Below are 23,168 nucleotides of genomic sequence, written 5' to 3'. Positions count from 1 at the left end.
CTTCCTGATAGTAAAAGTTGATTTTTCACTGGTTCTAAAAAGACAAAAGCATTACTGAAATGTACTCATTTTAGAATATGTGTTGGAGAATACTAATGGTAGATTTTTGTTCTACACAAGATAAAGTTGGGAAAAAAAAGTGTTTTACTATGTAAGATTAGATAACAGTTAAAATTTAAATGAGTGTGTAAATTTTCAGGTTGTATGCATAAGTTTTGTCTTCTTGAAATGGTGGTATATTTTATATTCTTGAAATATACGCATAGTCTTCTTGAAATAGTGGTATTCCTAACCGTCTTCCAGATGTCCCGATGTCCCTCCTTAATCTGCTTTTGCATGAGTGATATTCAGCAGAACTATCCCATTCTTCTCAACAGGATGATGATGAAAGAGGATATATCCTACAAAATATCATTGTTCCCAAAGTAGTAAGCTTGACACTTAACAGTGACTATGTCCAGGACAAGCGCTAATTATGAAATCTTTGTAAAAGGAATACAGTTCTCTCTTGCTTTTCCTAGCAGCCGCTGCTTCATTAAGAAAAGAGAAAAAGATACTAGTCTTTACCTTTCTTTTAGCTGAAAAGACTGTCGTATTGCACTTGGAAGACATAGCTACTGCGTAACTCAGTACTGACTTAAGTATAAGCCATCAATGTTTACTCTTTGAGCAACTATTTAGCTACAAAATTGTAGTCCAAGTTTGTATGGAGCAAATAGCTGAAAAAAAGAAGACCCAATGGAAACATCAATACAATTTCCCTTTAACAGTGTAATTAGTGATGTAATTATTGCAGTATGTCCATTGAGAGCGGACAAAAAGACTGTGTTTTTATAATACAGACCATAATTTTATAGTTTTATATATATACACACACAGATGGTTGAATATCTGGGGGGATTTTTTATGTCTTATTTTAAAAAAAGAGCAAAACAGGCTGACACACTAGGCAGCCTTAGCTCAGCTCAAGTCCAAAGTCTTCCAGTGGGTTAGTATTTAATTTTAGGCCGCTCACTATTATACAGTATTAGTATATATACAGTCCAACATTAGCAGGTACCTTTTATTCCGACCTTAATTCTACACATAACCATAGACCACAGCCATGGCTCATAGCATGAACTCACACAGTTTTCCTAGACTATAAAGTTTGTCAGAAAAAAATATTCTCCTACTCCTAAAATTATCTCTTTTTTTTTTCCTTTTTGAATCTCTAGCAATGAAGCTCTACACAGGTGCTAGATCTATTCTGATAAAGCTTTATTTCTGCAACCAAGTCTACCTGCACCAGCAAATGGTCAGTTAATACTGAACTTGCTGATCTCTAATTGCGTAACTGAAAATAATCAAGTGAAAACTGGGCCAGAATAAAGGGAGAGAGACACGTTTTAATCCCAGCACATATCAAGAATCTGGCTTTGCTACCTGAGGGAGTGAGGCACTGTATGGCCTCTTTCCGAGACATCCTCGTTTGCTGCTCACGGCACAGCTCTGGCAGCAGCACCTGGCAGGTTCGAAGGGTACCAAGACTGAATATCCTCGGGCAAGGCATCATGGCAGAATAGGGAATCCTCACATCAGACCCTCTTTGCTGTGCTACCTATGAGGAGTTTTGCATGCTTGAGTCTGAGTAATGCCTTTGTAGAGCACATAGTAACTTTATTTACACTGTAAATCACTGAGCAAATATACCGTATTTATTCGTAAGTCAGGTAACTTAATCCAGGCAGCTAAATGTAAATGAATATAGAAAGGAAACACTAATGACATGTTGTATTTCTTCTGTGCCCTTTCGTTTGCCTTCTTTTAATTCTTAAAAATTCTAAGCTGTAATTATTATTACATTTTTCTGTTATTTTACTTGTGCAGTTATGTATACCTATTCCCTCTTTGATAAAGCCACTGCTGTCAAAAGGGTTATATGCTGTTACCTAGAAATGAACAGCAGAGTTTAGTTCCCTGGTGTTCTGTCAACACCCTATGAAAGAATATTTCGTAAATCATTTGGTGAGCAGTGGCAAAATTTTCTGGTGGGTCAAAAATGTCCTTCTCTAATTCTCTGGCCTAATGCTTGTTATTGAAATATGTCTCTTTTGATCCTACACCTGCATTACTAGTTCTCAAACCCACCCATGCGGGTAACATAAGAACATCTTGTTAATCTTTTCTGTCCTTCAGTCTTGTTCTGCAGTACAAGACATAAGAGGATAAACTAGTGCTGTGGATGAACTAGGGTGAACCGTGCAACTCACAGTTTAGCAAAACTAACTGGTATGGGGCTTCGCTTGTGAGAAAATGTTTCCTATTGCAGACTGTGTGCTCCTAGAGATTAGAAAGGTTGGGTTCGGATCTCAGTGCATATTTTTTGGATATTGAAAACTATATTTCATATAAACATCTAAACTGGCAAGGGTGTATGAGAGAAAGAAAGGAAAGACACACAGTGCGCACAAGACCAGATCCAATAGTAGCTAAGCAATGCTGGGGGTACTGAGTGAATGAGCCCAGCTCCGGGTTTTTAGAGATGCTTTAATAATCCTGTCTGAAATAAATTTATGACACAACTCAGATTGCACATCAAGAAGCAGCAGCTGGTTGTATACCTTTCCTTTGCTAGTGTGCATTCCAAACAACATACTTAAGAGCCCAGTCATTCTTCAAGTGTTAAGGCTTGATGTCAGGCTTCCAGGTTTCTGTTTCTCTTGATACATTGCCAGTGTTCCTGTGTGTCCTAAAGCAATGCATATTTGCTAGAAATTCCTGAATTTTTCACCCCAGTAAACAAGAAAAGTGGTATCAGCTGTTGCAGGTTTAATTTACTGCAATGTTAAACTTGAGTTTTACCAGACTACAGGGGATTTTCACTTTGTCTTAAAAATGAAGATTGTGAATCTATTTCTTCAGCTTTTATGCAGCAACAGCAATAATCACCTGGCACCTATTCCATGTTTTCAGCCCTTTGATGTCCAAGTGCTTTTCAAGCAGCACGAGCAGCATGTCCTGTTTTACAATCAAGGAAGCCAAAACTCAGAATGTTTAAGAAATTTTTTTTTACTCTCAAGACAAAGATGTTCCCAAGCATGGAACAGAACAGTCAGTCCTGTGCCTCATTCCTTAAGCCATGCTTTTCCCAGTTCATTTTAATTTTCAATTTTCTGCAATGTAACACTGGTTTAATTCAATTAGTTACTAATTTGAAGATGAGTAACTAAGATGGAAGTATCCTCAAAGTGGGTTGAATACTGCGCACATTTTATTATTGGTGTTTTAATTGCTTCTCTATCTTTTCTTCCTTAGACAGCTTAACTGCACAGACAAAACCTCAGTCAACAGACACATGCAGATAAAAAAATATTGTTGCTTTTCTGGCCACTTTTGTTACTAGTGTATTTAGCAGTACTGAATGGCTCCGTTTGTAGTATTTTCATTAATATAAAGTCTTTTCTTGCTTATTTTCATTATGCAATCAACACTTGCCTAAACTGTGGTGGCATACCAACAAGACCTCAGTTTGGGAGCCTGTATTTCTGCCACACTAAAAAAGGATTCCAAAAAGGACATGAAATACGATTTTTTTAAAGTTACAAAATTGCACATACAAATCAGATGCTATAGATGGACATATACTATACATAGTATCTAAATACAAGCCTGTTGCATTTCTCTCAAAATATGCTTGCCTTTATTCACTATGTATAGTATCTGTTCTTCTATAAAGCCATGCACATATTTTTATAAACATGCAGTGTACAATAATGAACATGCTTATATTTATATTCTTTATAGTACTTTAAATATATATCTGTACATAATTTTCATCTTGGCATTTGGGATTTGATAACATAAAATGCAGTCGTTCTTATAAATTATTGTTCTGGGAAAAAAAATGCTTCCAATTAGCATTGATACATTTCCATCTTCTGATGTGTCAGTCTTAGCAAGATTTACTCACTGTAAATCTTATTGTGATTTCTTATGTCTTTGAGAAATTTCATTTACTTCTTTTACTGATGGTTTCTTACTGGCTATTTTAGCAATGAATTAATTGATATCCCAATTTTCCATTGCTATCAGAGTGGAATGGACATTTCTCTCTTTATTCTCTTAATTTCTCCTAATTTCTTTCTCTCTTAATTCCTCAAATTATGCAAAATTGAGAGTTTATATTATTTGACCCCATACCAAGACCTGGGGCCTAAAATAAATGTTGTGTCATCTTGCATAAGCACAGTGGACTGGTATTCTATTATCTTTATTTAAATCTTACATAAAACTGCCATTGATATTAACGGTAGCACAACCGGTTTTATGTGCAAATTAGAAGCTGTCATTTACTGCCAAAGTTGGTCTAATAGTTTCCCTAGAAACTTCCCAAGCACAAATACTGGCTGGGCAGAGAATGGATTGAGAGCAGCCCTGAGGAGAAGGACTTGGGGATGTTGGTTGAGGAGAAGCTCAACTGGAGCTGGCAATATGCACTTGCAGCCCAGAAGGCCAAATGTATCCTGGGCTGCATCAAAAAAAGTGTGGCCAGCTGGTGAAGGGAGGTGATTCTGCCCCTCTACTATGCTCTGGGGAGACCCCACCTGGAGTACTGTGTCCAGCTCTGGAGCCCTCAACCTAAGAAGGACATGGACCTGCTCGAGTGAGTCCAGAGGAGGGCTACAAAGTTGATCGGAGGGCTACAAAGATGCTCAGAGGGCTGGAGCACCTCTGCTATGAAGACAGGCTGACAGAGCTGGTGTTGTTCAGCCCGGAGTAGAGGAGGCTCTGGGGAGACCTGATAGCAGCCTTCCAGTACCTAAAGGGGGCCTACAGGAGAACTGGGGAGTGTAGTGATAGGATGAGGAGTAATGGGTTCAAACTGAAAGAGGGTAGATTTAGATTAGCTATTAGGAAGAAATTCTTTACTGTGAGGGTGGTGAGGCACTGGCACTGGCACAGGTTGCCCAGGGAAGTTGTGGATGCCCCATCCCTGGAAGTGTTCAAGGACAGGTTGGATGCAGCTTTGAGCAACCTGGAATAGAGGAAGGTGTCCCTGCCCATGGCAGGGGGGTTGGAACTAGGTGATCTTTAAAGTCCCTTCCAACCCAAAACCCTTCTATGATTTTCTGATTCTCTAGAAAAGGTTTGTCTTTCTCATACTGTCTTTCAAATCCCCGGATTCCATGCAAAAATCTTTTATCGCTAATGAAGCTGAGAATCATTCTATGATGCTATGAAATCACAGGCAATTTGGTTTTGCTTTGCATGCAGCCTGTAAGATACTGTTCCAGATGCCAAGTTAAGGGGTTTTTTTGCTTGATTGTTGTTGCTCTTTTTTTTGGTCTCGTTTTCTCAAACCCTCCTTTTTTAGCTTCACCAAAGTCAATTTTTGAATTTCACATGAAACTAATGTTCCCTGGAGGCCTGTGAGCTCTCCCTCCTACTGATACATTCCTTTTTGCAGGAAGCCTGCGCTTCTTAGGTTGATACCTGAGGACAGGCTCTGATTTGACTGCTTAGAATATGGTTGCAATACAGTAGTCTTCTTGTTGCTAATTAATATATATGTCATAATAGTGCCTGGTCTGAAGTTGGCAGGCTCTTGGAGAACAGGTGTTGTTCTAAGGAGTTGATGGAGATCAGAAAAGGAAAGCAAGTTAAGCAATAGGTGTTGGTATTACCTCCATTGGTAATCTTAATTTCCATCAGATTTTTTTTCTGAAACTGCACTGAAAAACACTACCTTAATTAGGTATATACTGTAACTACAGTGTATTTATATTGTATAGTAATATACTGCAGTATATTTCTAGCTATAGTTCTATTAACTACAAGTAAGAGGCAGCATCTTGACTGATACACTTTTGAGAACAAACCATCCTGAGATACCTACGGTGTGGCATGACAAAAGGGGTTCTTGAATATTCCATTTCTGTATGGTATTGTGGATCTACTTAGTCAGAAGCTTTATTTTCTTTCATTTTGTGTACCTTCATTGATAAGTGAATAATGTTGATATTTATCAATAATAAATAATCAGATAAACTTAAAAAAAGCTTTAAAATGGCCAGCTATTCTGTAATAGCCCAGCACCTCTATTTCATATGATTTTTGGTTTTCTTCATGACCTATTCCATCTGTTTAAGGGATGAAGAAGTTTCACAACATGGTGCCTGATTTATGCCCACTTCTATAGACATGTGACCTGCACAGTGACAGACCCAACTGTTACTAAAGGTCCCATGACTGTTCGACCCTTTGAGCTAAATTTACAACAGATGCTTTTTCTGCTCTTTGAGGTTAACTTTTATGATTCCACAGGACTCTTACAAAAGGTCCTGCATTAACACTAGGTGGTATTTGAAAGATAGGTGCCAGAAAACATGAATAACAAAATGCTTAGCAAGAAACATTATTAACATTCCTTTTGCTGTTTTGGAGCACATTCTATGCAGATGACTGGCATAAGGCTCCAGGGCGGTTAGGCTCTTTCCTGTTGATACACAATGTAGTTGGTAATGCATTTTATTGTACTGTTATAAAATAAAGTGCAAAGGTTCTAGAGAGGTTTACACACTTCACACACATTCCTATTTGATGACTTTTTTGATATTTTAACGCATAGCCTGTTTATCATGTTTTCCTTCTACTTGCCAAGTCTGTATCATTTTGATAAATATAATTTTTAGTGCTTGCTTTCATGATTAACCTAACTGCACTACCATCAGAAGTAATATACCGCAACACTTGTAAAGACTGTACAAAGGAATGGCTATTATGCATGTAGCCACTTGTTGAGCAATAACTTTCCTCTTTCGGTTTAAAAGCAATTCTAAACCGGTTCAGAGCAAATTCAAAATGTACAAGTGGTATATCCACTATCCAGTTATCTGCATTTTTTGCCTCTTCTAATGCTGAAATTGCCAAATATGCTTACGCTTATACTTCCTATAAAGAATTAACTCTCAAAGCTTTTATGATAAGTTGTTGGCTAGAAATTATAAATACAAGTTTGTTTGTAATGCATAAGCTATCGATGTATTTATTGTAACGAGAAAAGATCTCTTTCTGCAGAATAGTAGAGAGGACATCATGTTAGAGTTCTTTAACTGAGATATTTTGTCCTTCAGTGATTTATAACAATAGCTGTCTGTATGTGTGTTTGACTTTAACAGTCAACAAGGCATTTTATTTTTACTTAACTTCCCTACAGTGTTTTGAATGTCTTTCAGAAAAGGAATACTTTCTGTTTTGTGAAGTTAGACAATAGTACTTATTCACAGTATCTAGGCAAGTGTTGGGGGGGGGGAGGAGGAGGAATTACATTTCTAGGTAAGGCTTTTAGTTAACTTGGAATGAAAAATCTTTGTTCCTTTCTTTACTCCATGGAGAGTAATTTATTTAGCACATCTCTAAGAGGAAATTCCCTGCAAACTCACTAATGTTACTGTAACTTACATTCATTTTTTCCTTTCATTTATTATACGTCAGTATTGTTCCTGTGTTTTTTTTTTTAAAAAAAAAAAGTGATCGACCTTTAAACCTGTTGTTATCAAACTGCAAGAAAGAGATAGAGACTCTTTTCAGCTGCCTTCGTTCCCATGTGACCTGCAGGGAGAATAGATTCAAAATAGACTAGTTCCTCCCAGGGCAATACAAGACAGAAGAGAAAAGCACTGTCATTTCCGAACAGCACAGTGCTAGAGTAAATTCAGCGTGAAAAAGGAAGGAGTTGCAGCGTGTTAGAATTCTTCCTCCACAGCCTGGATTATTACAGGAGACGGATTTCAAGGGGTTTAAAAATCAGAGGATTTAAAAAAAATCTTTGAAATGGAGTCCTTTGAGAATGAGCTTTGTAAGGACAACTGATATTTGACTGCTAGAAATACTGGAGGAATTTTTCAAAATGAGCATTATTATGAAGCCAAGATCCCGATCTACCAGCTCCTTAAGGACTGCCGACGCAATGTGGTAACGTGTTTGGTTTGTTTCTTTCAAGCTCCCCTTCCTATTATGACACACAGACATGTCCCAAGAAAGTCACAGGGTTTAATTTTGGCTTGATAGATTTTGCATGGTTATTGAAGATGTTTAGCTGCTGAGTTTCACAATTAATAGTAAAAACCAAAATAATTTAGCTTTTTGTTGTACAATACTGTGTGTAGGATTTTTTTTTTTAATGAGAACCCATTACATACGTTGTTTTAACCCATTACATACTCTTACCCCGTTCAGTAGTCAGGTTCAGTCCTTGCACTTAGAGTTACCTTCTAAAAATCTTCAATAGGTTTATTTCAGGAACAAAGTTATAATATAAAGCTTGCCGTTCTGGAGGCTGGAGGGTAAAATGAAGCTATAGTTTGCTTGAGCTATTTTGGGATACTTACATATAGTTTCACTGCATAAATAGTCTGACTGGTAGAGATAAGTGTCCTGGGAGGAGACAGACTTTATAGTGGCATGTGTGAGACTGCTGTGTTACGCTTTATGTGTTTCCCCCTCCTCTCAGAGGCTCAGAGAAATAGAAGCAGACTGTAGTAGTGATCTGTGTGTATGATTTTCTTGCAGATTTTTTCAGTTAGCAATCAGCAAAATTCTGTCTTTTGATTAATCATTTGTTCTTGAGAGAACTTCATGCTTTTTATAGCTTAATAGACACCGACAGGAGAGGTTTCTATTAGGTATGCGAAATAAATTCCCCCTTCTCTTTTAATGGCTCCCACATTTTTTTCTTCTGTCTGTGTTTTCAATAAAACCACCATCATTTTAATAAATACATAACAGACTAACTGTTCAAGGCTATATTTAACTGGTATAAAATGATGTATTTTAAAATATAGCCTTTGTTTAGAAATAAATGGCTTATGTGTTGCTGTGGGATAGACAAGTAACTAAATACATTTCTTTGTGAGTAAATATATCAAGTTAATTGACCATTAGCCTATTAAAAACTTTGTGTTTCAAAGAGTCTTAGTTCTGAGTTAAAGCCATGTTGGTACTACCATTAAAGCAGCTACTAATTTTTTCCAGTTATCCTTTACTAAAACCATTTTGTATTAAAAGAAAATGGAATAACTACACTTCTCAAGCTGAAAAGTAGTCCAGTTGTTCTCCAAAACTGCTAAGAGTTTTGCTGAAATAACTGCAGTTAGTTGTGGCTCTATATCTTTATTAAAATATAATAAAATAATACAACGTCAGGGAGCTATATATTGCTAAAGTGTTAACACTGCACAGGGTGTATCCACAGTAGTGAGCTAAAACATACATACCTTAAATGTTACGTACAACTGTGCAAATAAACCAGTATCTTTCTGACTAAATCTTCTGCCTTTCAATTATTTGGTTTTTGACTGCTTCCATTGATTCTTGCAGGAAAGAGAGAAATCTTTCCAAAGAAAAAAAAAAAATCCTTGTAGCTGATACATGCAGGCTGATTTGACCAGCCAGTATTCCGTCTAAAATACCTGCTTGCCTCCGTTTTGTTGCCAGTGCCTTTAGTTATGAAGTTGATCTGGTAGGTGAGAATATCTGTTGTGCTAATTGTGAATTGGAGTCCCCTGCTACCCTGCCGCTTGGAAACGTGGCCTGAGCTCAGAGGTGGCTCTGGGGGAGATCCTTGGAGGCAGACTAGACAAGGTGCATGCTGTTCTCCGGCGGCGTGGAGCGGAGCCAGGCAAACCCTGCCCCAGCCAGAGACCAGAGGGAAATTGGAGTGCCGAGGGAGGAGGGAAGAGGAGGGAGCTGCCGGCCACCCCGCTCCGCGCCGAGCTCAGCTCCCGGCTGCCTCCGGGGAGGTGGCAGCTCAGGCCAGCTCACCCTACCCACACTGCCCAACCAAGCCAACTTCGTGGTGGGCCGGAGCAGGGCCGGTGTCCAAATCACCTGCATGACTTCAGTTGGTGTTCTTAATCACCAGACACAGGAGCCCATGGGTTTGTCAGCGCCGCTCCCTGCACTTCTGTGGGGCAGAACAGCAACACTCCAGGCTGGCCATGGTATTCAGCAGCACCAAAACGCTTAGGGACAAGTAACGTGATGAAGTGAGGAGCACTGATGGATGTTCAGGCAAGGAGGCAGGGGGAGCTACAGCATGTAATTCTCCTTTATCTGTTAGCATCCCAATCCTGCTGTGTATTGGAGGAGCAGGGGTGACTGTGGGGAAGGAGAAGATGGGAGAACATGACAAGAAAAGCCACAGGGGGCTTTGTGGGTCCCAGGAGCACAGGGACTGAGTGACAGGGTTGTACTGAAGGATGGATATCCCTCTTGCAAGGGTTTCAGAGAAACAGTTCCAGTATGTCCTTGCATTGCAGTTTCCCATGGGAACCAAGTTCCCATGAAGAGCAGAAACCAGGCTCCCAACACGCGGAGACCAGTGAGAGGATGGAATAGACTTAGAGACAAGGCAGACAAACCAATAGACTTAGAGACAAGGCAGACAAACCAATAGACTTAGAGACAAGGCAGACAAACCTCTGCTCTTGCTTCCCTGAAATCACTCTCACCTGCTGTCCAAAAGTTGCAATAACTTCAGGGTATGTGCTAGAAGTGTGATACTCTTTCCAGTACCAATACAACAAAGCACCCGCTGGTAGTGTGCAGAGGTGCACCAGCTGGCTTTGAGGAGGTGCAGGAGAGCCCAGGCTGCGCTGATGCTTCCCCTTGCAAAGTCTTCTCTGTCGGGGCTGGCTGGTCCTTAGCGTGACACTAGAGTCTTTAGGCAAACCTTCTCTTTCTGATGCACCTTGGAAAATTTCTCGTGACGTTATAGTGACTGAAGTAAAAGCAGATGGTTGGTATTTAAGCAAAATAAAAAGGTGACTTATTTAAGGATTATTACCTGTGAAGTTAATGCTGCTCAATTCTGTCACTCATTCCTACTCATTCCTGACTTCAGGATGTGATTGTGAAGTGTGGTTGTGAATCAGAACATTTCTGAGAAATAGTCTAGAAGGGATAAATGATGGTACAGACTTTTCAGTGAAGATGATTGACTTGTCTTGTTATTCCTAAGAAGAAATAGCAAGGTAGTAAGGAAACTCACTATAAGGTAAAACCTTGGCTGGGGCGGGAGTACATGCATTTAAAGAGAATGTGACTCCACTATCTTGACTATTTGCCACTGAACGTTAGAGCAGCAGTGTTCACAAAAATGTCATATTTCTGTCATTTCTTTTGTAATAATGGAAACGTTTGAACTTGTAAAAAAATGCTATTTTATAGGGAATGAATTAAAATTTTGGAAGTTGTAGAGAGGAACTGATGTCAAGTCAAGCAAGTAGCCAGGGTTGTTGGACAAGAGCTTACTGTCTGGAAAAGGTGCAGCTGATCAAATATTAGAACTTCTTTTTTTTTTTTTTTTTTCCATGATACAGATAATTAGCCCAAAGAGCTAATATGCCTCAGGAGTATTGTCAGCTTTTTGCCACAATCCTATCTGCATGGTATGTCTAGAGTTGGTAGTTATCTGTTTATTTTGTGGGTTGGCCTTCCTCTGTCTTCATTTATTTTTTTGTAATGTATGCCAATTTGTGCTTTCCTGTTTTTTGGAACTTAGAGTTGGCTGATCTGCAAAGGGCACATCCCAGCCTCCCTAATGCCCCTGAAATCAGAGGCCTTTGATGATTCAGTCTGTGGTATTCTATAGAACAATGCATCTGTTCTTATTTAACTCCAGAAATGGGTGATATTGCTTGTCTACAATATCATGAAGTTCAGTAGATTGGAAATTGCTGAAGGATGCTGTCAAGTATGACTTTCTCAGTCTGTAACATACTTATAGATAAGTGGAACAGAACTGATCTATTGGATGAGCTTTTCATGACTGTACCCTTAATATGTAGAACACAATAGGGATGCTAAATAAAAGTTTTATTGAATGGAGAAAAGAAAATGCTTGTGGCCTGACATCAGTGAGTAGTGTTGTTTCTGGGGCAGAAGAGCTAGGACAGAAGAATGGGATGAGATCCAGCTGTGCTGACTTGAGGTAGCTGCACAGACTTCCTGCTTAAAGGTGCCACAAAGGAGAACTGCCATGAGCATGACCATGTTTTTTGGTACCCATGTCTGGCAGGAGGAAGCTGTGGCTACATCACACTGCCTAGAGACTGGCTATCGCAAAACAGTTCAGTTGCTTGGTTGATCACTTGGTGCTAGCCTATTCCCAGTATAAACATGATGAATATATATAATAAATGCTATTGAATGAGTCGTATACCTCTAGGTAATTGACATCAGACCTATTTTTGAAGTAACTGCTGACTTTCAGACTGGGAATCCCCGTGCTGGGGGGATCAAGAGCAAAGGGTATTCCTTGAACGAGTCTTTGTCTATAGGGCAGAGAACAGTATGTAGATGTAACTGTGAATAATATTAACAGCATGTATACCACTTGGCTGTTGAAGAGTTAAGGGGTTTTACTCATGTACTGGATTAATCTTTTTTCCTCTCCAGGATTATGATTATTTGTGGGAGGCAAGTGCCTGTTGTCATAGTGGATGATATTACCTGTCCCCTGTTGTTATAGCTTATGAAACTACTCTTGAAAAGAGGGTTGGGGCCTCACATAATTTTTAGTAGTTGAAGATGTTGAATACAGTCCTTTGGGAAAGTTCAATGCAAGCTGCAGGGTGTTCAAACTCATGGGGATGCTGAAGTACCGAATATCACGCGCAGAATTAGGGAATTTCTGAATGCTGAACAAAGCCTGCCAGCTAGAGATAACCTTTCCTGCATGAAGTCTGTCTTTGATGGAATTCATAGGTGACTTCATTTAGCAAAATAGGCTTTTATAAGCAGTATGGGCCTCAAATCATGACAACCATAGAAATTTGAGGTGGCATATGTGCTTTTATTTATTCTGCCAGTGTCAGTGCTAATGAGGAAGCCTGCATAGTCAGCATTGCAGTATTTTCCAGAGTCTGATATGTTAAACAGTGTTACTTTTAAAAAATGATACAGCAACAAATGCTATTTTCTCTAGTGAGTTAAGGGTGTAGTTTGAGGTTATTGAATATTCTGTTTTGTAGCAATATAGGACAGGTCCTACTGGGCCTGACCAATGGTCTAGCTAACATAGTATTCTGTCTTCACCTTCAGCAACAGGAGAACATGAAAGTCTGTCCAATTTCTGCAGTCCGTTCCCATCATATTACCCAGCATATACTAGTATTGTATTAGGGATGTTATAGGGTTCATCCTTGCCTGTTCCCTTTGTAATCCATTTAAGGACCTGCTGCCCATGGATTTGTCTAATCTCTTTTTTGAATACGCTGATGCTGTCTTCCTCCACAGCCTTCTGGCAACCTTCCTGACTACGTAGGAAAACACTTTCTTTACTGTGCTTTAAAGGGGTGTCCTACTGGTTCAATGAGTATCCCTTAGTTTTGTCATTGTGGCATTTGGTGAATGATTCTATATTCACTTTATCCACCAACTTCATGAGTTTGTAAAGCTCAGTCATAACTTCCTCAGCCTTTTCCTGTAGAAACTGAGGAGTTGTAGACTTCTTAGATTTTCCTAAAAAGGTTGCTGCGTCATCCTTTGATCATTTTAGTTGCCGTTCTTTTTATTTTCTCAAATACCCATTTGTCCTTGAAATACAGAGACCAGACTGCACACATTACTCAAGACGTGAACACACTAAGGTTTTTATACAGTGGTAAAATTATGCCTGCTTTTTTTTCTCAGTACCTTTGTTGCCCAGTATGCTGTTAGCTTTTTTTGACTGCCATTTTAAGTTAAGTCAGTGATTTTAGAGAATTTTCACTGATTTTTCTTGACAATATAATCTTTTGGCATGGTCTCTGCATTTTTTATAGCAGAAGTATTAGACTTGCCGATGTAAAATCCAATACTTTAACGTGAATTGAGAGGAACTTCTGTCTTGAAATAATAAATGTTTTTTAAACAAACAAAAATATTGCACACCCTGCCAGACAGAACAAATGGCACAGTTTGACTCCAGCAAAGAAAGGGCACTTCCTCAGAGACATTCTCTTTCAAGCTACATCCAGAAGAACATACGTAATATTCTTTCCTGCATGCAAGTACACTTTGTAGTTCTTTGCCACTCACTTTAGTGTACAAACAGACCACTCTCAATCTTCATGAAGACATAATCTTGTCTTTACAGCAGAGTTTGTTCTCATACCTTCTTTCTGTGCACATCTGTAGATTATCAGGTCATGGACCTCTGTCTGGTAACTGGGCCATGAGGGCAGTGGAGACAAGGCACTTCAGTGTCTGTCCCTAGCATAACACGAGGGAGAGGTCAGCAAGCTTCATGGGGAGCTCACTTTACAGCTCAGCCTGAATGACCAAAAGCCCATTAGCAGCTGGTTCAGCTGAGGATAGGAGGTAGCCCAAGTCTGGATCAATGCTGAGATGCTTTGGTAGAAGTCATTTCCCTTTTATTCCCTTGCATTATACGATGGCTGAACTAGGTGGTTGCATTTTTATCGAAGGTAAGGGACACTTTTCTTCCAACACAATTTCCTGAGAAGCACAATTACAGTGTAAGGCAGAGCAGACAGGATTCAGCTCACCTAAAGATAGATGTCTGCCATACCTGAACTAGTAATCAAGAAATACGTGTTTTCAGGGTATGACTTAACATCACGCATTTTAGACATCTGCCTTAGGAGGACATGTGCTCTTGATGTCACTGATTTTATCAACAAAAGTTCCACTGAATATAAGTAATACATATAAATGGAATCTCACTTGTATATAGGTACCTGCAACATGCACATTTCACTCGATTAATTCATTCTAATGCATCTAACTTAGCTTATGCTTTAGTATTCAGTAGTTGTAGCATTGTTTTACAATATAAGGGGAGTATTCATATAAAACAAGGGAAGTCCAGAACAGAATATAATGTTTTGGGACACAGCAGCAAGAATAAACCACCGACTTAGGCTGAATGTAATGTTGACAAAGCCTTGTGCTCAAAGTGTGGTAAATTCGCATACATGAAGGCACTAAGCAGTGATGTCATCATTCTAATGGCAGCACAAATGACTCAACCTCATTACTGTGATTCCCATCAGATTTCATCTATGGTGGGTTTTAATTCAGACTAATATGCATGTTTCTTAAGTCGCATTATAAAACACATAAATAAGTTGCTGCACTCCTTTATTTGTTGACCTTGGTGTTACTGTGAACGTGTGTGCATGTAGGACTTACATAAGTGCATGACATGGTGATAGTATGATATGAGCTTTGAAATATTTTTTCTTTCATCAAAAATTATGAAACATTTTCAAACCTGTTATTTATAAAAAGACAGTACACAGCTTTATGAGCTAAATGGTAGAAACTGATTTTGCTCATCTGACCTTTGTTTTGAGCATTCAAGAAGCACAGAGGGAACTTATGATTTAAATTTGTTTCTTCTCCATTTCATTTGCTAGTTTTATATCAGCACCTGATGGTGATATTTAACACTAATACACTCAAAGCCTCAAGCACTAAGTCAAAAATACTTCTCTCTATAGATATTTAAGAAAGACTTTTCCCCTTCTATGAAAGTGTTAAGCGTTAAAATAGGAAGATTGCTGCAGAAGTATAAATAACTGTCTTTGTCAGAGATCTCAACATAGATTCAGCACAGATCAGTTGAAAAATTTCATTTCAGTAGTTTCATTATGCTTTGTTTCAATTTAATAACTTAAAAATATTATTCAAATCAAATATTTGAGTAAAAAATCATGTCAGACTAGAAGGGGTTTATTTTGATGAAAATAGTTTTGATAATTCTGAAATTTATTCTTAAATTTCTTTTAATAATAATAATAGTTTTTATGTATGAAAAGTTTTCATTTTAATGAAATGATATTGTTTAGTTATCAGCATTTTGAAGACATTCCCGTGTGTAATTATATAAGACCATACAACCAAATCGGTCTATAACATGTACCCATAAACGTTTGAAAGAAAGGACATTGGTGCTACATACGAGGAGTGCAAGACAACACATGGCAAAGACTTCCACATCGGTGCCCGCTGTGCTGCCCTGGTAGCTGGTGGGATGATGCTGCACCGAGGCCAGTTGGACCTCCGCCATGGTGACATGGCTGCGCTGCTTTCTGAACCCCAATGACTAACTCCACATGGTGTTGCACTACATCTCATAGCTGCTTCCCGCATCCACCCACAGAAACATCAGGGCAGATTCCAGCAAGCACTTTTAGGAAATTCTTTCCAAGAGGTATATATAGAGGAAAAACAGCCAATCGCTGCAGAAGCTTCTTGGTTGGTGCTGCCCTGAGGCGTCCCCTACATGGGATCGGTTACATAAGATCATCTTCCTTCTTAGAGCTTTATATTCATAATCATCTTTATTGTCCCAGAAATTTCCATATTTAGTGATTTGAAGTTTGTGAGCAATGCTGTCATTTGACATGTGATGTTTCCTTGACTTAGCCAACATCTGTTTTCCTCTAGTTACACCCCTATACATTTGCCTCATTATCTGGGGTCCAACTCTGCAGCTAGTTTACTTTTATTTCCCCCCTTTTTTCTTTTGTGCCTTTTTGGTTTTCCTTATTTGCATTTAAATCTTCCTTCCCAACTGAGTTTGAAATAGCTTTCCTCATTTGAATGTCATGAAAATTTGCCTTTGCGTGACTGCAACAAAACAGTTATTTTCATTATGTTAACTTCATTTCGTGAAAAAAAAAACCCAACACTTGGTTTCGGTTTTTGCCTTCAAAACTTCCAGATACAAAATAAGAATTTATACACCTAAAACTAAGCAGTTGCATAATTGTGTTATTGCAGCTATCATCCTTCCTTGTTCAACATCTCCTACACTGTTTTACACCCTTATTACCATATCACATACCCAGTTATTTTGTAAACAGCTTAACCCCTTTAGGTTATTTGCACTTTAGATGCATGATGCCTGTGAACCGCCAAATGTGGTTTTGTGGATGTGTATATATCTACATATAACATATCGTATGTGTTCTATACTATAACCTGCACTTTCCTCTTTTGTATCTCTGTATTTTCCAAGTGTGTCCAGAGTGCTAAAAATTTGATTTAGTGCTCAGAAGTTACGTTTCTTCGTATTTAATGTGAGAAGCCACAGTGTGATAAAGCCTGTACTCCTTATGGTGTGTATGACCAAATGAGGGTAGGGTACATCACACTTCCATAAGTGACCACCTTTGTCTTAACAGTTTGTAGTCTTACTGCTATCATCTCATGCCATCCTAAGGTATGTCTGAATTAAATTGTATGTGTAAATAATATTTTCTTTTTCCCATCCTAACTTCTGTGCCAGTCAAGTTTTTTTCATTCATAAAATTGTACCTGTTTCTATTCTTTTCCACTTGGCATAGTTCCAGCAATATTTATATATACCCAAGTCTTATAGTCACGTGAAATTCTTAGCTCTCACGTGTAAAAATAAAAGATTTAATGATGACAGAAAAGGCTGTAAATTTGAATTAAAAGTTTCAAAATTTAAAAGGTGAGAAAAAGCTCTGTTATTGGTTTTTAAACTCTCACCATTTTAAAGACAATTCTATCACCCATGATTGTATAGTCGATCGAGGAAATGGCATAGGTCTGGAGGGCCATTCAGAAAATCAGGAGTGACATCCTAAGACAGGCAGGTGCTCCCAGCTTTCCTCTGAACTCTCTCTCCAGGGACTGCCAGGGGGCCTGGCCTCCACGTTCAGACATCTGTGCAAATCTGTGCTGTAAATCTTCCCTGCATGATCTATAAACAAACGTTTTTTCAAGTTTTGCCAAGCAATGTTGGCAACTTTTTAGAAAACAAAACCCATCTTTTTGTTTTGCGTATTTATTTTTTATTCTTGATTCATGTGCGTATTTACTTTTCATGCTTTGCATGAAGATGGTGTGATAATGCCTTTGTCTTCTGGGGCTGCAACGTACATAGGAAAAAGGAAATGGGGAGGAAGGACGTCTGATAGACTGAAATACCATTTCACAAATGCTAGACAGATCTCATCCAATTCCTGTGTATAGTTTGTCATCATTTTTAGTCTGTTAAGTGTGAAACGGCATAAAAAATTTGTTGGCAGGTATTTTGGCATTTTGTTGGCATTTTGTGGACAGAAATACAATGAAGAAAAGGTGAACATTTAAAAGTTAGCTGGCCTGCACTTGCAGTAGGAGTGTAAGACTTCTATTTAAGCTAGCTCTGACAAACTCCATAATGGTAAAATGGAACATGTTCACTTATAACAAATGAAAATTTACAACAAATGAAAATGTCAAGTCACAAAAGAACAACAGTAACATCAGTATGTGTGCTGGTAGATGTTCTGGTTATACTCATCGGGAGACGTTTTTCAGTAGGGGAGGCCATATTAGTGCCTTGTTGCTGTTCTTGCATACTTTTTAGGCTACCAAAAAGAAACACACACCGAGTTACCCTAAGAAGGTCAGTAATAGAAAAGGCAAAAAAAACCCCAACACTACGTTCTTTTGGACTGGAAATGGAACTAAGGCCCTGAAGGGATCCCTTGCTGATGCTGGAGAACCAAGTTCCCTTTTCCACCCATTACCATTGTAACACAAGTTTTCTTCTAAACATGTTCAGTGATGTGAAAGCAGTTAAAAATGTACAAAGGACTGCTCCACTTGAGCATGCTTCTGTAAAGCACAGCTTGAAAGCAGTTTGTAGCTAGGCAGCTAGGCTGAAAGGGACATTTAGGGAGATGTTGCTAATGCTTCCAAATGAGTTTCAGGTTTTCTTCATGTCTCCTTCAATTTCACATTACTTTAGTCTTAAAACAGTACTGAATTCTGAGGTTGAAATTCTGTAATTAATTCTGTAATAATTTAATTTCCTGCCATTCTTATTATCTCTTGCAATCATTCAGCCACCTGGATGTCAAACAATACATGCAATACAGGCTGCTGTTTCAAGTAGACACCACTCAGTCCATTCCTGGCATCTTGTTTATTTGGGAATAAATCTTCTGTTCGTTTAAATGGAAGAAAGTCTATACCATAAATTAACCAAATACTTATTTACAGCTGCAGAAAATTGGATTTGGATAGCTTTTCCTTCCTGGCTTGTATTCTGGCTCTTGTTCCTTTCTTCTCTATATTTCTTTGGATTTATTTACCCTTTAATACCCACTGTTTCACAATTTATTTTTTCAGAGATTCTGAATAAGTCAAACCAGACCTGACTGTGTTCTTTCTACAAAACAGGGCTGAAAAGAGGAATTGGGTGTGTGTCAGGAACTATGGTGATCTATTTCTCTTCAAAATGGAAAACAATGATGTTTCCCTGACTTCGTTTCTGTCTCTGTTCTATAGTATAAACCTCTGTATGAATCATATAATGAGATAGTGGACATGTGTCTTTGCTGCGACAATGAAAAAAACATTCTGCTTAAGTCACTCTGGCTGCTCCTTGGTTTACGTCTTGCGTAGTGAGCATTTTAGCTGTTTTGTCCACAAAGTAGAGTGCTGTAGATCCACTTTTACATCACCTTTCATAATTTTCAGTTCTTTTCTTGTGCTTTAGCAAACAGACTTTTAAAATTTGAAATTTAACATTTTCCTCCTTGGCAGCTCACGGTACACCAAATCTTGCACTGTAAGTATCCAAAAAAACCAAAGTTCCAGTATTACTGCTCATTGTTCACTGCCCATTTCGATAGCTGCTCTACTAGCTCTGGATGACAGTCAGTATGCAAAGAGCTGACTAGATTGCTGCCTTCTTCCCCTCTTTATTATGTTTACATCCTGATTTGACACTTTTGTCTGCCTTAAGTTGCTAGCAGTTCAAAATGTAACGATAAGCTTCACAAGAGAAAGAAAGTGATTTAGAACCGGAGGACAGTAAAGCTGTATACCGGGCTAAAACTGCTGTTACCTGTTATCACAGGAAATCACTGTGATACTAATCTTTCATTTGTACCCACATATAGAGGAAATCTGCCAAGAATCAAGGAGTAACAGACACATAGGGAAAAAAATTACAACATTCAAATGGAAATACACACAGCATAAGGGATCTTTTAAAAGCTAGAATATTTTTGGAAGGCATAGGAAGAGAACACATGGATCAAAGCCAACGGGACCCCTGGTTCAAAGCTTGCTGGCGATTAGTGGTAGGCACTACAATTGCATAATTAGTTACTTTTAAAAATGTCAGCCTATTCTCTGTCAGTTCTCAAGCAAACTGTTCAGATGCCCTTTTTTAATGAGCCTGAAAATGATTCTGGCTGGCTCAGTGATATTGAAGCTGTGCCGTTTCCAGCCTAGTCTGCAGAAGTTTATTTTTTGATTTATCCTCTTGGAAACACTGGCCAAGCCAATGTCTGGTTTGATCTTTGTTTTAGTGTCCCTCGTGTCCTGTGATAGCAACCTCAGTGCTGTCTGCTTTGAATTTCATACTATTAAGGAAAGACCCGTGCTTGCCTAGATTTCAGTGTGACTGAAATGACCGTTAAGGTTCACTGTCATGTAGGGTCCAGGACATTCGAGAAAACATGCGAAGTGACTCAGTCAATACAGGCACAGGCACCGTTTCTATGCTTGGTAACGCTATTCTTAGTGACTTAACTCCTGACATATGCTTTCCATTTTTTAAAGCCGAGAGATTTGAGCTGGAAAAATGTTAGGAAGCATTCTTTGAACCCCTCATGGTGGCAGCAGCCTTCATACTGTCCTAGCACTGGTAGCAACTCAAATGCCACAATCGCCTATTAAAAGGATTTTATCTCTTATGACTGCATTTCTCTTGGTACCAGCCAGTTTATAACTGATGTTCTTGCTGTTGTGCATATGCACAGATAGGCCTTCCAAATGAATCTGACTTTCAGCTCTAGAGGTCTACGTTTCCACGAAGTCCTTACTTATTTATCAGCAATGCCATCATTTGTCTTTGTTTCACAGATAGTGATTACATTTGCATTTTTGGCAAGCAGGGTGTTCACAGCTGTGAAGCAATGCATTTTTCTTCTTGGAATTTCCATTCTTGGAAAAGGCTGGAAATGAATAACTAGGAAATGACATTTTGTAAAGCCATCACAGCTTTTAATCTTGTCCAAACAGCTTTTCCACCTCAGAAATGCATTCCCCCCTGTATCAGTAAGATGACCTTGTGACTCTGGTACTGCTATTGTGCATTTACAACTTTCTCACAATTATTTATTGCAAAATAACAGTAAAAGAGTAAAATATAACTTTGTATTTATGCTATCAGTGTCATTACATGGTTTTAGATGGGTGGGAAGCATGCATTTTTCAGTTTCTAGTAGCTCTTCAGAACATTTTGCATAATCACCTACAATTGATTGATTTCCTAACCAGTAGTTATTTTCTTAGTGGTTGCTGGTACTAGAAATGGAAGTCCAGTGTAATTCCTGGTAATTGAAAGCAAAACACTGAAACTCTTTTGTCATTAAGGCAGACCAGCTGCTCTCTCTGCCTTCTCCGATTTTTCTGTTTCAGATACCGATCACAGTAATATTTGGGCTTTTGCCTCAAAATAAGATTTTATTTTAATTTAAATATTCATTGGCTATTAGAAATTCAGAATGATGAAATGAAGAAAAGGTTACTTTCCAGTAACTTTCCAGTTACTTTCAAAACTCCTTGGAAGAGACTATTGAAATACAATAGTAATAAAATGATAATATTAATTAAAAATCCACTGCTGCTTTTTAACTGGAGAAGAAAATCTAAGGGCTAGCAGCTCTTGGAATGTTTTTTTGCTCATGAGCACATCCCTTTTCATCAGTCTTTTGTGAAAAGTATTGGTAAATAGAATTTTGTTTGCTAGAGATAGCTATGTGCTAAAAGCGATGAGTTTGCAGGATAAGGATCCTTTGTTGTATTGCTTCCCCCTTCTCCACACACATGTCGAGTCCATTCCACCTTTGCCTGCTGCTCTTCCTCTCTGAGTGTGTGAATATCCTCTAACAAGCTATGGATTTTATCATAATAATCCTGGTGAACCAATGATTTTGAGAGCAGCCTTCTGAACCTCTTTGACATCACTGTACTATCTCTGTGTGGCTCAGGACCAGCATCTGGTTTCAGAGTTACCTCTTACTTCTTTTAATGTTAAATTAGCCTCAGCCATTGTAATCATTGAAGCAAAAGAAAAGGCCCCATTTCCCGATACTTAGTTTTGCACAGTCAGCTCTTGTGCAATGTTCTTTATTGCGGCAGTTTGGAAAATAAATTAAATCCAGCTTTCCATAAAAGATGAACATCGAGAGAATCACAAACGTTACTGTGTAACATAATAGTTCATGAAGATTAAAAAGATACAGATATTCCCATTATTGGTTATTTCAGTTTCTCAGGTGTCAGGGAATTGGATGAAGTTTAATATTTGAAGTACAAGCAGAGATTTCCCCTCCTTTCTTCTCTACTTTAAATACTCCTTGAGGATTTTGTTTTATTTTAATTGAATGCTTCAACTCTCAAGCATCCTCATAGAAATCTCTGAAATTGTACAAACCCATGAATATTCTGTAAATTTATGCTTACTGTTTCTAAGTTGCGCTAGTATGTTGACACTTAAGTTTATTATCAAAAAACTGTATTGGTATTTCACTCACGCTATCGTTTTTAATAGCATGTCTTTCTCATGGGTGGGCAGGTTCTCATCTGCTTGCAAAGAGCCATGGCTGGAAGGGGTAAAAAACCAATAGTACAGGAAAATATGTACTGTCGAGGCTCCCTTAAGGCACGACTACCAGATTCCCAGGAGGAGACGTTCTCCCACATGCTGTCCTGGCAGGGCTGTGTAGTAGGGTATGACAAGCACATATTTGGCCACTGGCAAGTTTTTTTTTCATTTAGACATCAGTAGTGTTTCGTCTGCTGCAATAAATACTCACATTTAACTTTTTTTTTTTTTAATTCTATAGTCCTTTTTCTTGTTCTAAAAAAAAAAAAAGGATAATCTCATTTTTCCTGAAAGGAGAATTCATAATGATTTTCTGTGTCTTATAGAAGTACAGCATAGAGTGGACAGAAAATAAAAGCCACATTTAAAAAAAAAAATCTAACCAACTTCTTGCCTGAAGTGAAAAATATTTTATTTTTTCTTTTCTAGACTTTTTTTTTCATAATATTTCTTCCAATAAATTTTTGGTGATATTTTTCTCGTTTTTGTTTTTTCTTTGTGGTTTTGTTTGCTATTATTCTCTCAATTTTGT

The 23,168-nt window shown here is 38.3% G+C and overlaps 1 protein-coding gene across 4 annotated transcripts in view; it reads left to right on the top strand.

Annotated features, from left to right (window-relative positions):
• Positions 1-23,168, top strand: part of PDE4D (phosphodiesterase 4D, cAMP-specific) — a 370,935-nt gene that overhangs the window by 208,323 nt on the left and 139,444 nt on the right. Inside the window, exon 1 of one of the 4 annotated variants that reach the window (XM_009894270.1) lies at positions 7,662-7,956. The exons of the other annotated variants lie outside the window; for them this stretch is intronic. Within the exon in view, the coding sequence (XP_009892572.1) occupies positions 7,892-7,956 (65 nt within the window). The 5' untranslated portion in view covers positions 7,662-7,891. Of the gene's footprint in view, positions 1-7,661; positions 7,957-23,168 lie in introns of those variants that run through there. 4 annotated transcript variants of the gene reach the window in all.

This window comes from Charadrius vociferus, unplaced genomic scaffold, assembly GCF_000708025.1.
Source record: "Charadrius vociferus isolate BGI_N301 unplaced genomic scaffold, ASM70802v2 scaffold731, whole genome shotgun sequence".
NCBI lineage: Eukaryota > Metazoa > Chordata > Aves > Charadriiformes > Charadriidae > Charadrius > Charadrius vociferus.
Note: the sequence above shows the minus strand (reverse complement) of the source record. Positions and strands in the feature narration are given on the sequence as shown.